The 17516-nt window shown below is 43.6% G+C and overlaps 1 protein-coding gene across 6 annotated transcripts in view; it reads left to right on the top strand.

Moving 5' to 3' along the window:
- Nucleotides 1-17516, top strand: part of PTGFRN (prostaglandin F2 receptor inhibitor) — a 117819-nt gene that overhangs the window by 73568 nt on the left and 26735 nt on the right. For all 6 annotated transcript variants that reach the window (XM_080374538.1, XM_080374533.1, XM_080374534.1 and 3 more), the window contains 4 exons: nt 918-1283; nt 2121-2540; nt 6050-6433; nt 10809-11234. In XM_080374538.1, the coding sequence (XP_080230664.1) occupies nt 918-1283; nt 2121-2540; nt 6050-6433; nt 10809-11234 (1596 nt within the window). The remainder of the gene's footprint in view (nt 1-917; nt 1284-2120; nt 2541-6049; nt 6434-10808; nt 11235-17516) is intronic.

Here is a 17516-nt window from a genome sequence, read left to right as displayed (position 1 = left end):
CCACATGCAGCTGCTGGGGTTATTCTTTGGGCTACAGAGTCAAATCAACCAGAAAAGTCTCCTGCTGCATCTTTGCCAGGTCCTCTGGCTAGTTTAAGTGGTTCACATTCTTGCCTGGAGCATAATTTACTGTTTTGCCAGCCTTCTGCAGAGAACTGCTGTTGTTCTATCCTTCTAATGAGACAGTCCCAGAGAACACGGTGTGAACATCGTGTGTTCCTCTGCTCTGGAGGAAGCCTGCTCTGCTCATGCTCCCGTGTTCTGGGGCTTAGACCAAAGAGGGGATGTGTGCTATAGAAACAGGTGAGGCTGTAGAAGTTCGTTCAAGCAAACTGCGTTGAAATCAGTTCTTCCTTTTAAATTTATTAGGAAGGCAAGGGAGCTTACCTGTGTTAGAGAAGCTGTGACCCTTCAGGGCAGAAATGACCGTGCTTTTTTTTTTTTTGGAGAATGTCAACTTACTGTTCTCATGGCCCTCAAGCTAGGGGAGAGTTAGTTTTCTACTTCAAACCCTCTACTGGTGTCAACAGAAGTCTTATAAAAGTGCCTGATAAGATTATGCCCTCACTGTAGTAATGCAAACCACTTATTAATATTTTTGAAGTGTTTTACGTAGCACTTGGTCTGTAGTAGAGGAACTGTTACTCATTGGATCTACGGCTAGTTCTCCCCCCTGCTCCCAGATTTCATTACCTAATATGTTAGTAAATAAGCAGTGAAACAAAGATTGCCCAAACTAGACATTATGTGTTTAGGGGCTCCTGCTCCAGTGAGACCAAATGTTAATGGGAAATATTGCTCTTACTAGTGCTAGCTTTCTGCAGAGTGGGATGTCCAACCTTACTTTTTTTTTTTTGTCTATCCTGGTAATTCCTTTGTTAACTATGTGTTCTCCCTCTCTTTATTCTCCCGCCTAGCTTTCTGCAGAGGGCGTGTTGTGAGGGTGCCCAAAGGTCCTCTTATTCGAGTCATGGGCACGGAGGTGGTGATACCTTGCAGTGTTAGTGACTACGATGGACCCAGCGAGCAGAACTTTGACTGGGAGTTCTCCCGGGAGACTGACTTCGTGCGGATAGTGAGTACCTGGGATTCTACATTCACCTCTGAGGAGTACCAAAAACGTGTGGGCCACGGGGATATCAAACTGAGACGGAGCAGCAACGATGCTGTGGAACTTGTGATTAGAAACATCCAGCCAACTGACCAAGGGAGATACAAATGCTCCACACCCAGCACTGATGCCACCGTTCAGGGAAATTATGATGCAGAGGTCCAAGTGAAAGGTATTTCTGAAGAGTGAGGTGTGCTCTAAATTTGTTTTCAATATTGATTATAGATGTACCCTTGTGAACATTATGTTTCTGTTGCTTATGAGCGCATTGTGGTTTGGTTTTTTTCCCCTCTCTGTTCCTGCTTAATTCTCCTAAAGCCAAAATTGAAAAATGGAAAGTATGATAGCAAAGGCAAGTGGGGTGAAGAAGCAAACAGAGGCTGTTTACTATAAACAACACTTTCCTTTTTTCTGTCTAGTAAATATGTAAATAAAAATGGGAAAACTGAGCTCTGGGTTTTCTGAAGATGTCTGCAAAACTTCAATGTCCCTAAGCCTCTGGGTAGAGAGGCTACCTTTGAGGAAAAAAACACAACCTGTCTTCTGTCTTATTTAGTGTCATTTAGGGATCTTTATATACGAAGGAGGTAATCTTCCTTTTCCTCTTTAGCATGTCGATGCTGCAGTCATGCTCTAGCTTTGTTCTCTCATTTAGGGTTCTTTAGTAGTAACTTGGGAGACTATTTTTTTTTTTAGTGTCTTTTTTTTCCCTTGAAAATCAAGATGGTTCTGGGTAGAAGTAATCCAAATGATGATGTGTGGATGAGAAACTAAAGTGGGAGGAAGGATAAATGAACACTTGTCTTGGCTTCTTTAAAGTGGAGCGCTTCCTTTAATGGATTTTCAGCTGAATTTTCTTGTTCCTGGAATATATTTGTGTGGAAGAAGGAATGACTGGCCGAGTGGTGTTCTGTGGTAGTTTTACTGCCTCATACCTGAACAGGTCAGTGTGGGTGTTCTCTTCTTGCTTCCATTTTATCATGCTTGTGTCTTTTGGTTTTTTAAATAGTGATTTCTGATGGCTTATCGGTGAGTGGTTCAAAAGCACGTTCCTCAATGTCTCTCAGACTGTCTGAGGGTGACTCCTTCAAGTTGCGCTGCTCAGCCGTCACCACCTCACCGGAGCATACTCACCTGCACGTGACTTGGCAGATCAAAAGTGGATCCACTTGGCGGGACATCCTATCTTTGACTCATGAAGGCAAATTCCAGCCAGGTCCCGGCTATGAAGAACGCTACCGCAATGGAGATATCCGCTTGGACACAGGAGCGAATGACACGTATCGGTTATCTGTATCCCAGGCCTCGTCAGTGGATGGTGGCGTCTACAGGTGTCTTGTGAGTGAGTGGGTGAGAGGGGCAGATAGCTCGTGGCAGAAGATTCAGGAGAAGAGCGTGGAGATAGCAAGTGTGGCGATCCAACGGACTGGTGAGTGTTACTGATGGGCTGGGGTCACAGCTTGCAGCTACAGCAGTGCTGTGTCCAGACTGTGATGCTTTGAGAGCAGAAATTGCGTAAGCTGAACTAAATGAGGGCACATTCCAGGAGAACCTAGAATGCTGTCTGGATAGCTGTCCTGTTTACATCTGAGTTGATAGAAAAATTATGCCAAGCATTTTCTAGCTTTTATTGTAGGGAGAAGGGGGTTGATGGCATGGAAGGATTGACTGGAACCTCTCAGATGCTTAGACCTAGATTTTCTCATCCATAGTTCACTTCAGATTGCTTCTGGGTTTTATATTTCTTCAATAAACATTTTATTTAATCCCTGAGCACCCCAAACCTTCTCTCTGCTCTCTCATTAACATAGGCTTGCCCCATAGCACTAAACAGCTGCACTCCCCCTGTAAAAGTGGCTTGTGATTCAGTGACAGATGTGAAGCTTTTCTGTATGTTTATTAAAATAGCACAAAAAGATTAAGAGGAAGGAGGAAGGTGGTGATAATTTAACAGGGCAAATAATCCAGTGATTTTTATCACTGACACTGGATCCATGGGTCTGATTGTTCCACCGTGTTGGCAGGGATCTAGGACAGTAATGGTTCTGTTAAACACATCATTGCACGCTTGACTAAGAAGACAAAAATACATGTAGTGCTGTGCTGAGGATATCCAGATATCCCTGCCCATATGCATTTCAGGAGTAGATGCACTAAGCATTTAATTGCATTAGCATTACCACTGCTAGTTGGAGGAGGGAAAGCGGGGGGTGATGCATCTTGTCACTCAAGAGGTGGAAAAACTGGCAGTGATGGTCCCTCAGAAATGTGAGATTATGATGATATTTTAGAAGTGTTCAGACAGTAAGGGTATCTCTTCATTTTTGTAATCCTTTAATCACCATAGGGAGAACCCAGAACTGCTGGGTTTTTGGCTGGCTCATTTGGATGTAGTTTTAGTATCCTGGTGGTACTTGATCCTGTCAAATTTCACAGACTAATCTGTCCCCTCTCTTTCAGGGTGTCTGTTACACAGTAAAGCTTGCAGGTGCTCTCTGCTGAGGCAGGGTTTGCTTAATTAAGAGCTGTAATTCTCTGTTTTGTCACACTTTTGGAGAGTTTGGTTTAAGTAGGTGGGGTTTAATCAATGGCTGAAAACAGGGTGAGGATGGCCAGGAGCAGTAATAGTGCAGTTTTTTGTGTGGTTTGGGTGGTAATGTGGTTTTGTTTGTGGAGTTTTTTATTTAGGATTTTTTTGGCTGTCATTTTTAGCTCAGTCATTGGAAGCACTGGTACTTTGTCAGGGGCGTGAAGGGTTTGTTTTTTTTAAAGTTACGCTAAATGGGATAGGTTATTCTCCACCAAAATGCTGTGGAAACTTTTACCCACACATCCTGTAGGACTTGTAGAGCATCTTGTGCTGACATCTAAAACCTCTGCACTTGCATGCTAAAATGAACTTGAGTTGTAAATGGTACGCTTGGTTGCTGCACTTCCCTCATTCTCATCTGCTGTATACTGTGGGGTTGAATTTGTAGAACAAACTTAAAAAAATCCCCAAGCAAACAAAAACCCCCAAACTTAAAACCCCACAAAACCCCTAAAAGATGAATTAATATATCTAACAAAGGAAGCCATGCACAGGTTACTTGTGTAACTCTGTGTGTGTGTACCTGTTGTTGCTCTTCTGTCTACTTGCCCATCACTTTCACCTCCTAAAATCATGATGTCTTCGGGCCTGACTTTGTTCTCGTATGTCTTTTTTTTTTTTTAACAGTGCCTTGTACAACAGGTATATAACTCTAAGTAAGGTCTTCGGACATGTCTGTAACCAAAAAAGGAGCGCTGAGAATGTACATGAGGGTAAACTTTCATGGAGTCCCTCTCTATGCATACACTGCCAGATTCTCCATGCTTGTCACTATTTCTCCACAGAACACTTTTGTTTTCATGAAATACTGCTCTTGACCTTGCAGATCAGTCATTTTTTGTGTGTTGGTATTAGTCTGTCAAAGTAACTAGCCTTTTCTGCTGACCGCGATCCCATGATGAGACAGTGAGGGAAGTCCCGGTGAGATACTCATCAGATAGTGGACTTTTCTCCACCGCTTGGGTGGGGCTTGCTGCTCTCTGTTCAGTTTGACTGCTTTGTGCTATCAGGTGCTGAGTGATGAGATGAGTATTGCTGGGTTTTCTTGGCAGTAATTGTGGCTGCTCAGTTTGGCTCTGGCCTTTATACCTGACGGTAATTCTAGAAAGCTTTTACCGATGGGTACCTATTAGGTAGTAGAACAGGGTTTTACACGGAAGTCACAGATCTGCACCAGGGATGTAGCTGCCCGTTTAAGGCAGGAATCTGTGTTTTTGCTCATGATCATGGTTGTAGGTCTGCTGAGAAGAGCCACTGCTGTAGCAGTCCTGTCTACTGGCCTCAGTTGAGACTTTTAAGAGCAGCTGCATTACACACTGTGGGAACGGTGTTGCACTGAGATCCAAATCTAATCTTCAGGCAATGTGGAGTGAAGGAGTGAGCAAGTGAAGACATGTGGTGGCCAGGTAACTTGGTGAATGATTTGCACTGAGGTTTAGAAAACAACATACACAGCAACCCTGGTTCACCTCTCACCAGTAACTAACTCCAGCTTTTCTGCTTCTGGTCTTGACACTTCAATCTCATGGCTTGCTTTAATAAAGCTGTGGCCAGCCTGGTAACCTACAGAATGCAAAAGGTCCCATTTGAATACTTGGTATGACCATATGTGCGATGTATATAAAAAATACTCACTAGCCAGTGGAGTTTGTTAAAATGCGCTTTAGGTGGCTCTTGATATTGTTTGAAAGTTCTCAGTTTCTGTTGGCCAGAGCGGTAAGTGGAGGCATCGGCAGTACAGGGAGTATTGCTGCCTTCTGCTTGCTTCCATTTCATGTTTCTGTAACACACCTGAGGTCAGTCAGGACTCCCAACATGTGGCTGTGGCTGCCTCTCATCCAAATCTGTTCTGTTGGAGGAGCTCAAAAGCACTTCAGCAGAAACCAAGTGGAGTTCTGATGTAGTTCCTAGTGATTTCAGTGGACAGTTGTTCTTCTGAGGGATAGTCCCAGAACACCTTGACCCTCCTGTGAGAATGGGAAAACGTGCACATGTTTTCTTGCTGTGCAAAGTTGACATGCAGTCTGTGGTTGGGATAAAGCCTTCATGGACTAGTTGCTGTTGAGTTATAAAAACCCTGTTCTCCCTCCCTTTCTCCCCCTGGCCTCATCATGCATCCCTTGCTTGACTGATGATGTGTACTTCCCTTGTAATAGATGATGCAGCTCAATATCCAACAGGCATTTGAAGGCAGGGCTACTGAGCTACTTCAGAAGCTTTTGTCAGAATATGAATTCCTAGATAACTTTGGACTCTTTTTTTTTTTTTTTTTTTAGTATTATTATTATTCTATTTATTTTATTAATTAATGAGTTTTTTTGTTTGAATTTTGTCTCTTCATTTCTAAGCTCTAGATGTGGTCATCTCAACAAGCAATGTGTCTGTGACTGAAAGAGACTCCCTGGATCTTATATGCAACATCACAACAGACAGAAGTGGTATTTTCCAAGCAGAGGTGATGTGGTATTTTTCTGCATCACCTGATGATACCTTGTCAGATGCTCAGGTTTTGCTGAGCATGGACCACGATTCTGTTGTCAGCGAGTCAACTCTCATCAGCCTGAGCCATGTAGATAGGAATGCCTATCGCCTGTTAGTGCGTGATGTGGATGTGGAAGACTCTGGCTACTACTTCTGCCAAGCAGCTGTCTGGGTACCACTGCACAATGGGAGCTGGCATAAGGTGGTGGAGAGGACATCTGCACCAGTCAGTGTGGTGGTGACAGCACTAGGTGAGTGATTCTGCTTTCAGACTCAGTCCTTGGTCCCATCAGAAAAGGGAGAGGACCTTGCAAACTCACTTCTGTGCAAGTTTCTCTCTCGTTTGCATCGATCATCTCTATGTAGGTTATCTCTCTCACATATAAAAGTACTGATCTATCTTATGGGGTTTGGGGTTTGTACATTATAGGGTTTTAGGATCTATTACTGCGTGTCCCACCTGTGCACTCCACTTTCTGGTGTCATTGAGCAGTCTGCAATTGAACTTAAAAGCCTGCCTTGTTTTCCAGGGTCTGAAGCTGCCCCTGTTGTCATGTTGTCCTCTTTCACCACTCTTGTACCATTAGCAGAGCTCTGATCCAGTAACAGGCATTCTCTCTGAGCTCTGAACACAGTGATATCAGATGCTTCCCCTGGGTTTTGAGTCATATACCATAAAAACTATTTATAATGGCAACTTCATAATGAACTCAAAGCAAAAACCCAACAAGTCTGAAAGTTATTAGTTTTAATCACTAGAGAGAAACCACATCCTGCTGATGGATTTGGAACAGGACCTGACTCTCTATGGCTTTATTCTCCTCCCTCAACACACAATTCCATTTTACGAGACCATGTCACATTGCTGTTGAGTAGTGTGAGTGAGTGGGAGACACCTGGCTTGTGGCTAACTTCATGCTAGCAGTGTTGATTAGCATAGTGACCAGTAAAACAGATTTTCCTGCAGTATTTAACATTCTGCGCAGCGGGGTGCATTTTTCGTAATTCAGTCCTGGAGATGAGAGAATATTTAGCCTTTTGGACAAGCAAAGGATTGTTTGTGCACTTGAAGTTATGGCTTCCATATGTTATTCCAGCATTTCTGCACCAAGTTCTTTTAATTCACCAAAGGGGGAGGGGGAATCTACTTAAAGGGAAACCTGATGACCTCTTTATTCTCTCCTTCCTTTATCCCCCAGTTGTTTTTGGTGGCTTTCCCTTCTTACAGCTCTAATACCATCAATGTCCATGGGTTTTTTTGCAAGGGGCTGGTTAGAAGCAGCTGTGTTTAACAGTTGTTCATTTAAGACTTGTGGACTGAATGATGAACAGGAGCTGTAGGTAAGAGATTCAACAGGCTTATCTGATCAACCTAGACTACAAGAGCAGGCTGACAGTATCTTTCCCTAGACCCCTTTCCCAAGACAAATCTGTTTTGGAGATCCACTGTCTCATATGCATGCTGCAGATTGTAAAGCTTTTGCTTTGCGTTATCCCAGCTGAACTCTTAAGCTTTGATCTCTATGCAAATATCTGTAGAAGTACAGTTACTTGGGAGAAATATTAAAAATGAAACTCCAGCAAAACTTCTGAAAAGTCTATCGTTTTAGGGATAGGTCTAGATATGTCAGCCTCCCCATCCTGTCTGCTGATTTAATCTTGGGGAGAGAATAGCTTCAGTTTCGAAGCAATGAAACTCAGGTTGGTGTTGCAGGATGCTGTAGATAAGGTATCTGTACCTGATAAAATCCACAAAGTATTGATTGTGTTGGAAGCATCAAGGAACCTAGATGTGAGCTGGGGGAGAACTGACACAGCTGTAGTACTTGGTGTTTGTTCCCAGTTTTAACTGGACGCAAGTATCCAGGCCTAAACCCTCTCAATGTATCCATTCAGAGCCTCTAGTCATCAGGAGCTGGGGGTACTGTCCAGTTACAAAGGCAGAGCTCCTCCATCATAAAAGTACTGAACGAGGCCAGCATACAGAGAACCTGCTCTGAACTCTGGTTTTCAGAAATAGCTAGTTATACCACAAGGTTAAATCCTAGTACCAATGACTTGAAATTTTGCATTTTTGTATTGTACAGAGAGCTAAGCTGTGGCTGTTTCCAAGTTTACTTGTATTGTGTGCTAGAAGTGCACAAACGAACGTCTTCATTTCCTGTCCTTCTTAAGCTGTTTAAATCGCACATTCAGCTCGTGAGCATTCCCTCCTTTCTCCACTTGTGTGCATGCATGCACCCATGCTCCTGTGTGCATAGGTGCGCTGCATGCTCATGTGCTCTCTCATAGTGCCTGTAACTGTAGGACTATTCCTTATTCTTTCCATTCCAATTGGGCATTATTTGGGAACAGGAGAGAGTAAAATCTGCTCTTCAGCAGATGCTTGGTTGCTAGGGCAAGAGAAAGTGGAATAAATTTTCAGCATTTGAGGTTTTCAACTGCATCCAGAATTTACCAGCTCCTCCTCCTTAATGGAAGTTAAGAGCTGGTGGAGTATTAAGTCGTTGAACTGTTAGTGAGGCTGTTCTTCGACAGCTGACAGAGTGGAGGAATGAGGTTTATCCAGCCAGCCTTTTATTCTTCCTAAATCCGCTGTTTGAGTGTCTGTCAGGGTGAAGCGCCTATCTGGAGTGGTGCTGTCAAAGCCAAAACTCTTAGCAGTCCTTCCCCTGCACGCAAATAAACCAAACCTAAAGTGATTTTCTAAGAACTCAAGTTTCTTGCAGCTTTTTCTGTCTTGTGTTCCTGTCTAGAGAACAGTTTCTGCTTTTGTAGTCTTTGTTGCTGTGAAAATATCAATTGGTCTTGAATGCCTTCTTTTTAGGGGGGAAGGGGAGGTGAGGAGGAAAGATAAAAAAATTGCAGAGCGTGAGCAATATATCGTGAGGCCCTGGAGAAGACCAGGCTTTTGTGAATGAGACAGGAAGAGTAGTGTAGCTGTAGGATCTATGGAGACTTACACCAAAAGTGGATTTTTGCCACCATTAATAATCTCTGCCTTGGTTGCAGCAGAGGGACTCTGTGCATTTTCTTTTTTTGTTTTGCCTTACTTACACTGAAATGTGCAGAAATCTACACTTTGGTGGTAGAAGGTACTACGGACTTCTGTAAACGGTATTTTTATGCTTGTGTGTTACCTAACACTGCAGAAACTCACCATTAGTATCACTAGATACTCCGGTGTGTATCAATGCCCTTGTTCTTGCTAGATGCAAGGACACTGCATGCATAACACCTAATGGTGAGAGATCTTTTTCTGCAAGCTGACACAGCAGCAGCCAGCTTGCTTGATACAATTGTTTTTATCCTTTGCATCTGAAGTCCAAAAGTGCACGTGCACACGTAGTTTGCACAGCAGTTCTATTAAGATGCTTTATTATCTTGGCTTGTTGGTGAGCTAAGCCTATGTTTTAGCCTTGGACTGCATTTTCTGCCCCAATTATAGCTTCAGTTAATTGTTTCTAGGAGGGCAAAAAGCCAAGTAAAACATAAAGCAAGAAATAAATATAGAGCGCTGAATGCTTACAATGTAAAAGCCATGTGATGAGTATTGGCCAAACACTTGGAAAGCTGGTCTTTTTCTGAATTATAGTAGACAGCAAGACAGAAAAATGTTCTAACACTAGTAAATAAATATATTTCCTTTGTGGTGCGAGGTTCTTGTAATCTTTTTCCTTTACTATTGCTGTAGTCTAAGAGAAAATAGTCATGTGGCTGCCTTATCGCTTTTAGGCTGTGGATGGCCAGCTATTCCAGATTTAAATACAACAGCCCCATTTTTAACCCGTGAATTTCAGGCACTCCTTTTCGATCTTGAGGTATTCCAGCCTCATAGCTGTACAGCATGTACTTCTCTGTTCAGACTGTGAAGGTCTTCTGATCTGTGCATCTTTAAGCATCTTTAACTCTTAATCTACTTAGTATTTATTATGGTGCCTGCTGAAATTTACTGTGCGTGGTGGCTGTTGGTGCTGCCTGTGGCCAGTGCTAGTGCTGGTACCCATGCCCCCTGGTTTTGGTGTCTGGGTGGGCAAGGTGGTTGGTTTTTGGGTTGTTTAACATTCTTAAACTGTATTGTAGAGACATGATGGGATGGTGAAGTGTGGAAAAGACATTTCAGGACAGAAAACTGCCTGTTATCCTGAAGACAAATTGGGGAATGGGTTGTGTCTGGTCAGTGCAAAGCCAGATAATAACCAGTCTCCTGTGGCTGCAGGCTGCCCCAGGCATTTGAACAGGTGCAAAAGGTGACTGGCTGGGCTGAAAGTGAACCCGCATGGTGGGTTCTTGGGGCTGGGCCTAAAGAAGGGAATTATTTTGCTCAACAGTATCCCTTAGACCTGATTTTTCTGAAATGGTCTGACTAGACATACGAAATGAAAGCTATTGTTTGGAAATGCAGGCTTAGGGGTTCTTGCGTCAGAGCAAGTCTGAGAGCTGGAGTCCAAATTCCCGTTCCCCAGGTCTTGTAAGAAAAATACATATTCTGCCATTTGGTTTCAAGCTCAGGTGCTTTCACAGACTGGATGTTACAAGTTAGCAGTATCTATTAATAAGCTCTGACACTTTCTCCTTTCTGCTTGTAGCTTTTAACCTCTTTCTTCTGGGTTTCCTCTCCTGCAGAGCCAGACTTTGAGGTGTTTCTGAATGCCTCTAAAACACCCAAGTTTTCAGATGACCCCACAGAGCTCAACTGCAGGATCGCAAACGCACAGGACACCGAAGCAAACCTCCGCTTCACAGTTTCCTGGTACTACCAGCAGCGCCTGCGCAGCGACGATGTGGTGACAAAGGAACTCCTGGCCACGATGGATGGAGACTGGACTCTGCTGCTTGGGGACAGGAGCAGAGAGCGGACTCAAAACGGGGAAATAATCTTCTCTAAAAAGGCTGTTGACACCTTCAGTTTACGAATCCAGTGGACTTCAGAAAGTGACAGAGGGGATTATTTCTGTGTCATCTCTGCATGGACTAGGCACCGCAACAACAGCTGGGTAAAGAGCAAAGATGTGACTTCTGCATCTGTCAGCATTTTCTGGGCTACACAAGGTAGGAACCTTGCACCTATTTGCTGAAAGATCTGGAAAGCAGAGATAGTTTCCTCCTGAGTAGGCCCGTCAAACCAGAAGGCCTGTTAATGGGCTTTGGAGATGGGGTTCTGTATCATGAAGGGGGAAAAACACTATTACACCCTTTACACAAGGGTGTAAAGGCCTCTTATTTGTGGAGGGAACTAACTACTTAACAGCACTCACCAGTTTCATGCAACAGTTTGGAGTGGAAGTGCAAAGCGGAGATACGTTAGGCAAACTGCGCTGAGAATTCCAGGAGCTGGGCTGTTGTTGTGGCAGGGGTGACATCCAGCAGTGGTGCTGGGCTCATTTTCCCCTTTCCTGACTTGGAGTATTTCAATCTCTAGGATGTATCTTGCTGCTAGCAACAGGGTTGTCTTGAGGTGAAAAGAGGAATGTCACTCAGTCGTCTTTGTCTGCCAGTATGAGAGGGTTTTTTTCCTTCTCTCTGACAAGCCCATGTTTAGAAGGCAGTTCTGAGGAAGTTCATGGGCGTAGTAGTCCTGGAGTATCAAAAAATAAGTGGGTGGCAGAGCAAAGTAATTCAGTGATTTGCTTGGTTCTGGGCCTTTTTTAGGCAGAGGCAAACTAGCTCTGGTCAGTATTTAAACTGACCGGGAGAATTTCTTAGAAGCTAAAGTTACTTACATCACCTAACACCAGTTTATAATGGGTGTACATATCCTGGACGCCCTGTAGAGTGATACTGTTTTGGCTTAGGTGTGAGGTCATGCAAAAGGGTCTGTTAGATAGGGACGGAAGGAACAGGATAACCTGGGGTGTAAAGTCTGGCAAAAATCTGTGCTTGGCTAAGCTGCATTTATCCTGACGGATTTGTTTAACAGTCTAGCTCTGGCATCCACAGGCAGAGAACTATATTTCAGAGACAAGTGGTTTGAAATCAGTTTAAAGTTGTTTAGGGATAATCCCTAAACAGTGAATTGGAGAGCTGCTGTGATTCTGCTTCAGTGAAGAGAGAAATGGTGGGCTGCTTGCTCAGTACTCCCTTCATCCCCAGACCAAGCGTGGTCCATGAAAAGGTCATTTTTTTTTTTTTGCTGAAGCTGGCTTCTGCAGCAGGAATGAGATGTCTCATTAATGCTGAATGCTGGTCACAATTAGTTCAGTTGTTATGCCACAACACGGAGTGTGTGTGTATGTGCATGCATGTGTAATGGATCATCGCCTTCGGAGCAGCTAGAGACACCAGCTGGAGTTGAAAAGTCTCAGACTGTGTTGACATTTCTGAGGGAAAACAAACTGTGACAGGTGTGAACATTCCCTTGTTTCTGGTTTTATTCCAAAAACTCCACTAATTTTGCAACACAAATGTAAATGTTATAGTCCCCATGCTGAAAAGTATGTTTTGTTGGCAAAACTTGGAGTTCGGAGATTTATGATGTGAAAGTGAGCTCTCCTACAAACACCTTCTCTTCCTGAAAAAGTATGTTACATGTGTATAAGGGGGAATAGAGGGGTGGGGTGATGATATATGGGTTTGATTGCCCGTTCTTGCCTTCCACCCCAGCAGCCTAGCCCCAGATATGCCTTTCTGTGCGTGCTCTGTCCCCTGCCATAGCCTATTCCTGCGAGCTCCAGACTCGGCTGCAAGCCCAGTGCTGTAGCCGGCAACTATGAAGGAGTTAATCTGCTGCTGCCTCTGCTCTCTGACTGTTGTTTTGACAAGTATCTCTGGTGATTTGAGTCCCTGACTGCTCCCAGTGCTTATAAAAGCAAGCAGCCAGGCTCCCACGTGTTTGCCTAAGGAGAGAACAGAAATTTGCCTCTTCCTTGGATAGCTTGTGCCTACATAGAGGCTTTTCTAACAACTATTTCATTGCTTGCATCGTCTGTGTTAACTTCAGAGCAGTGCTTGGGGCAGGGAGGACTTTGGGAGAAATCCCACTTTGGAAAAGGTTGTTCTGAAGTTTTGAGAAAGGAGAAGCTGTTTTATGTTGTGTCTGTGGGTCAGTCAGCACAGAGGGTGTTCAGGATAAGGAAACTTTCTTGAAATGTAAACATCACGTGAAGATGTCAAAGTCCTTTTTGTGTATGTTGTATAATAAGTTGTACATTTGCCCATTTTAAGTTGACGGTTTTGATCTTCTTTTTCTATTTTGTTCTGTTGGGACCACTAATGCTCACATGTCTTTCTGCTTACTCAGCTTTGCAAATGCAGCCAATTGCTGTCATAGATCACAGTTGTTTTTGACGTGGTCTGCCTGATTTGTTTCTTCCTCTTTCTTCTACCCTTTCCAAGGTGACAAAGAAAGCATCTTTATCTTGCCTCAAAAATGAAAAATATCAATTATGTTGGGTTTTTTGCTTATTTAGAGTACAAATTCCAGTCGGTACAATGGGGTAGAGGAAGGGAAGAAACGTTTTTTGACTGATCTGTACAAGATTTTTCAACCCAGGAAGAAGTTTGATAGTTCAAAAAAGAGAATTTTATTTATTAATTTGAATGTGAGTGCTGCCTATATTGCACAGTTGCTGTTTGTAGTGGAATGCAGAACTGGTGCTTGTTTCCTAAACCAGTGTTGCCAGTTTCGCATCTGCATGGAATTCTTTGCAAAAGAGAACATTAGCTTTCAATTGAAATTTCAAATCCCAAAGGTGCTGCTGTTTGGGGGCTTGTTAATTCTTCTGTCTTTAATTTACAAAATAATTGTATTTAACATGATGGTACTTGTCCTAAATGCTTGCCCAGGCCCTGCCATCACATTTAATTGGGACCGAGGGCATCTTAATCTTTTAGAAAGTCTTGCAAGTAGAGAACAGGTGATGTTTCTGCCACCCACTCGTCTTTACCATTGCTGGCGTATAATAGGCACTGCATAGTACAGACATGCAGCTCCTCCTGAGCAAAGAAATTCCTTTACCCATGGCACCGAGCTGCCAGGTGAACGTGCCGGTTCGGGCATAGAAACAAGAAGGTGGCGTTAAGTTAAGGTGTACGAGCCCTAGCCAGGGGTGACTGGGCTGCTCGTGCCCGTGGCACTGTGAGGGTGTAGTGCTTCTGCTCTTTGCTTGGCAGGGGGGTGGGCCAGTAAAGGTGGTCTGGTTGTGTGTGTGTGCAGCAGTGGGGAGGGCTGTTGTGCTGTCCGTACACGTATCAGGCTGTGGTGCAGGCCATAGCGCACCTGCTGTATTTTCAGAGCTGCAGGGGCTGCAATTGTACCTCCGGGTGTTGTATAGCCGCCTCGCCGTACAAAGGCAAAGCTGTCATTACCTTAATGTCTGCTGCATTCCCTGTACACGCAATCTAGCTGGTGCACTGGGGGATGAAGAAATCTTTATGAATATTGAGATGGTGTTACTTGAAGCTGCTGACAAGACATTAGGCTCTGAGGTTACTGTTAGCCATGGCCATTGAGCTGCTTTTCTGACCAAAGTCAGCGGAGTGCGGGGAAGGTGTGTGCTGTTTCCTAAGGTCTCCTTGCCCTTGTAGCTGTTAAGCTTCTCTAGCAATTTGACTGGCTTAAATTAGGTAAAAACTCTTTTTGGTCACTACCCAGGAAGTACTCTTGAAGCTGAGCAGGCACTTTGTGGTAGAGAGCAACAGGAGAATTACAGTGCGGCTTAACCACTTGGACTGGCCAGTGATGGAAGGCAGAGGTGTGCGCTGCCAGGCTCCAAAGTACAGTTTATTACTCAAATTTTATCTGAATCATTTGGCTAGGATTTCTGCTGCTGCTGGCCCTGGAGTAGCGCCCAAACTAGTTATAAGCTTTGGGTATGGTTTACTTGGGATCTCTTCCTCTACCACTTTCCAGCATAAACTCTGCAGGTTGCAGCCTCCTGTCTATGACCGGCCAGGGTGTGTTTTGCCATGCTTTTCATTCATGGAACTTTACAAGAAGGAAGTGAGACCTTGCATGGGATTGCAGGCATGTGTGCAGAGGGGCAAGTGTGCGGCGTAGCAGCCAAGACAGACATTGCAACTCTCAGATTAGAAATGAGATCTTAGGCTGTAGTTCTTCAAAGAGAATGTTCTTTAACCTCTCTGGCCTATCTTATGCTATAAGATCTGATGAGCAGTTTCTGTTAATACAGGAAACATGAAGAAGCCTTCCTTTCCCACATAACTTTCCTTGCAGATTACTGTTATTTCTAACCTAAGTGCCAAATCTTAGGTCTCTTTTCTTTTTCTGACGTGCGCTGTTAGACACAGACAACTACATGCTTTTCTAGGTGGGGGTGATGGAGCGCTAATTACATTTTGTCTGCTGCTACCAAAGGAGAACGATTTTGGCACAGAAATGTACTGTTAAAAATGGTGATCCAGGCCTTTCTAGTTGTTTAGGATATGGGGCTTTTTTTTTTTTTTTTTACTTTACTACATGCACAGGTCTCTAATATTATTGCAGGTTAAAAATGTTCCTTTGATATTTTGACTTTCTTGCAACAAGAAACATTCAGCACCTGTATGTGCTGGTTTTTTGTGTCCCTTTTTCTAGTCTGGTCTGCATTGCTTATGGTCTTACATAAGAGGAGGTGCCTCTGCCTTCTGTCCTCATCCAACCTAAGGAGGTTTGGGTTTTTAAAAGGTAGAAAAATCCTTTGAAAGGACTTTCATAAGAATATATCTCCCTGTTCTCTGTTCAGCATCCTCATTTCTAACCCTTTTGAATTCTACTGCTGTTCTCCAGCTACATCTCTGGACTTCGGATGTTCTCTTCCACAAACTGTACAGATGGCATTTCTGCTGTTCTCCCATGCTACCGCCACTTCTTTCTCCTTTTTCTTTAGTAAAAATAATTGGTAAAAGCAGCATTTTCTATAGCCCTCAAATGGAAAGTCAAGAAAGGATGCCTAGGAACAAAGTTTGCTCTGTCCTTGCAGGGGACAAGATACTCGCTCTCCTGTGTACTGCTGCCTGATCTGTGGCTTGGAATTTGGTGTCCAGATAGTAGGGAGAGTTGTCTCTTCTCAGCTACATCTGTACTGCTCTGATCATCTGAAGATGTTTGTCTTAAGCACACACGTGAGAGACCAAATGCAAGATTTCTTTTTCAGTGTCTAGGACCCAGTGTTCTGACACAGAGATAACAGCATGAAGAATGTTTACATCGGGAGGGACTTTTGCCCAGAGCCTCCTCATATGGTCTAGAAAGCAGCAACACGTAGTATAAAAGTACAGCTAGCTGTTTGTGCTTCGCCTTCTGGGGCAAAATATAATTGTCCACTATATTCCTAAAATATGTGGCAAGCTGATCTGTGCTGGATTCATAAATGTTGCAACCTTATGAAGAGGGTGATAGCAGAATCTTGTGGACGCAGAATGAGGAAAAAATAATTTGAGGTCTAGACTCAGGTGCATGATGAGTTCTCTCACAAGGGAGTGGGGAATGATTCTGTGTGTGCAACTTCAATTGTCACTGTACCCCGAGTGCCTAAATGTGCAGCTCTTGTATTCCCACTTGCTTAGTGGGTGTAAGTGAAGGGGGTTTGGTGTGGAGTATCAAGTAATTCTGTGCTCAGCTAGACCACTAGAAGCAGCTCAGCCTTCGCCACTCCTGCTGTTTCTTTATATAGCTTTGTACTGTGATCTGCTTTATACAGTACTGATTTAAAGTTGTCATACCGGGTTTCTCATCTTGTGGGCTGTGTCTACTCATTGTGAAAACTGCTGCTTGAAGGCAAAACACTGCAAAATGTAATCTTGACAAGTATCTTGTTGCTCTTATAGGGAGGGCATAAATATTGCTGCATTTAGTTCAGCTTTTGGGGAATGTGTTACAATCTCACCATTGTTTATTTCCCTTTTCCTGAGAAGTTTCACCTTGTGTAAAGGTGATCTGCATCATTTTTGTTTAATGTGTCTATGCTTATTTTTTTTGTAAAGGGGGGAAGGTAGATTACGCTGCAGCAGACTAAGTCCAGAAAGTTGGACTAGCTGTATTTTTGAAATACTGCTACTTTGGGAAGTGGCTGTAAGCTGTGTAACCTGAACCTGTGTAACCCTCCCTTAAGAAGAACCTGGGTGTGCAGGTTGTCTCTTCATCACAGTGCCAGGAACTAGCAACTCGTTTTCCTTTTATCTGGTTCTGATTTCAATCACTCCTCATTTTCTCAATTTCTCATTGTGAGCTTGTGTTTTTCGCGTCTTGGGGCTGTGCTCCTAGATGTATAATTTTCTCAGACCCTGTAATTAAAGGATTCTTGGGATTGAGGAGCTGGCAGACTTAGGGAATGCTGAAGAAAGTGCAGGACACCGAGCAGTAAGTGTTGCCAGCATTCTTGATGCCGAATGGGC

Source organism: Falco punctatus (assembly GCF_963210335.1).
Source record: "Falco punctatus genome assembly, chromosome: 2".
In the NCBI taxonomy this organism is placed as follows: Eukaryota; Metazoa; Chordata; class Aves; order Falconiformes; family Falconidae; genus Falco; species Falco punctatus.
This window is presented reverse-complemented; position numbering and strand designations above follow the sequence as displayed.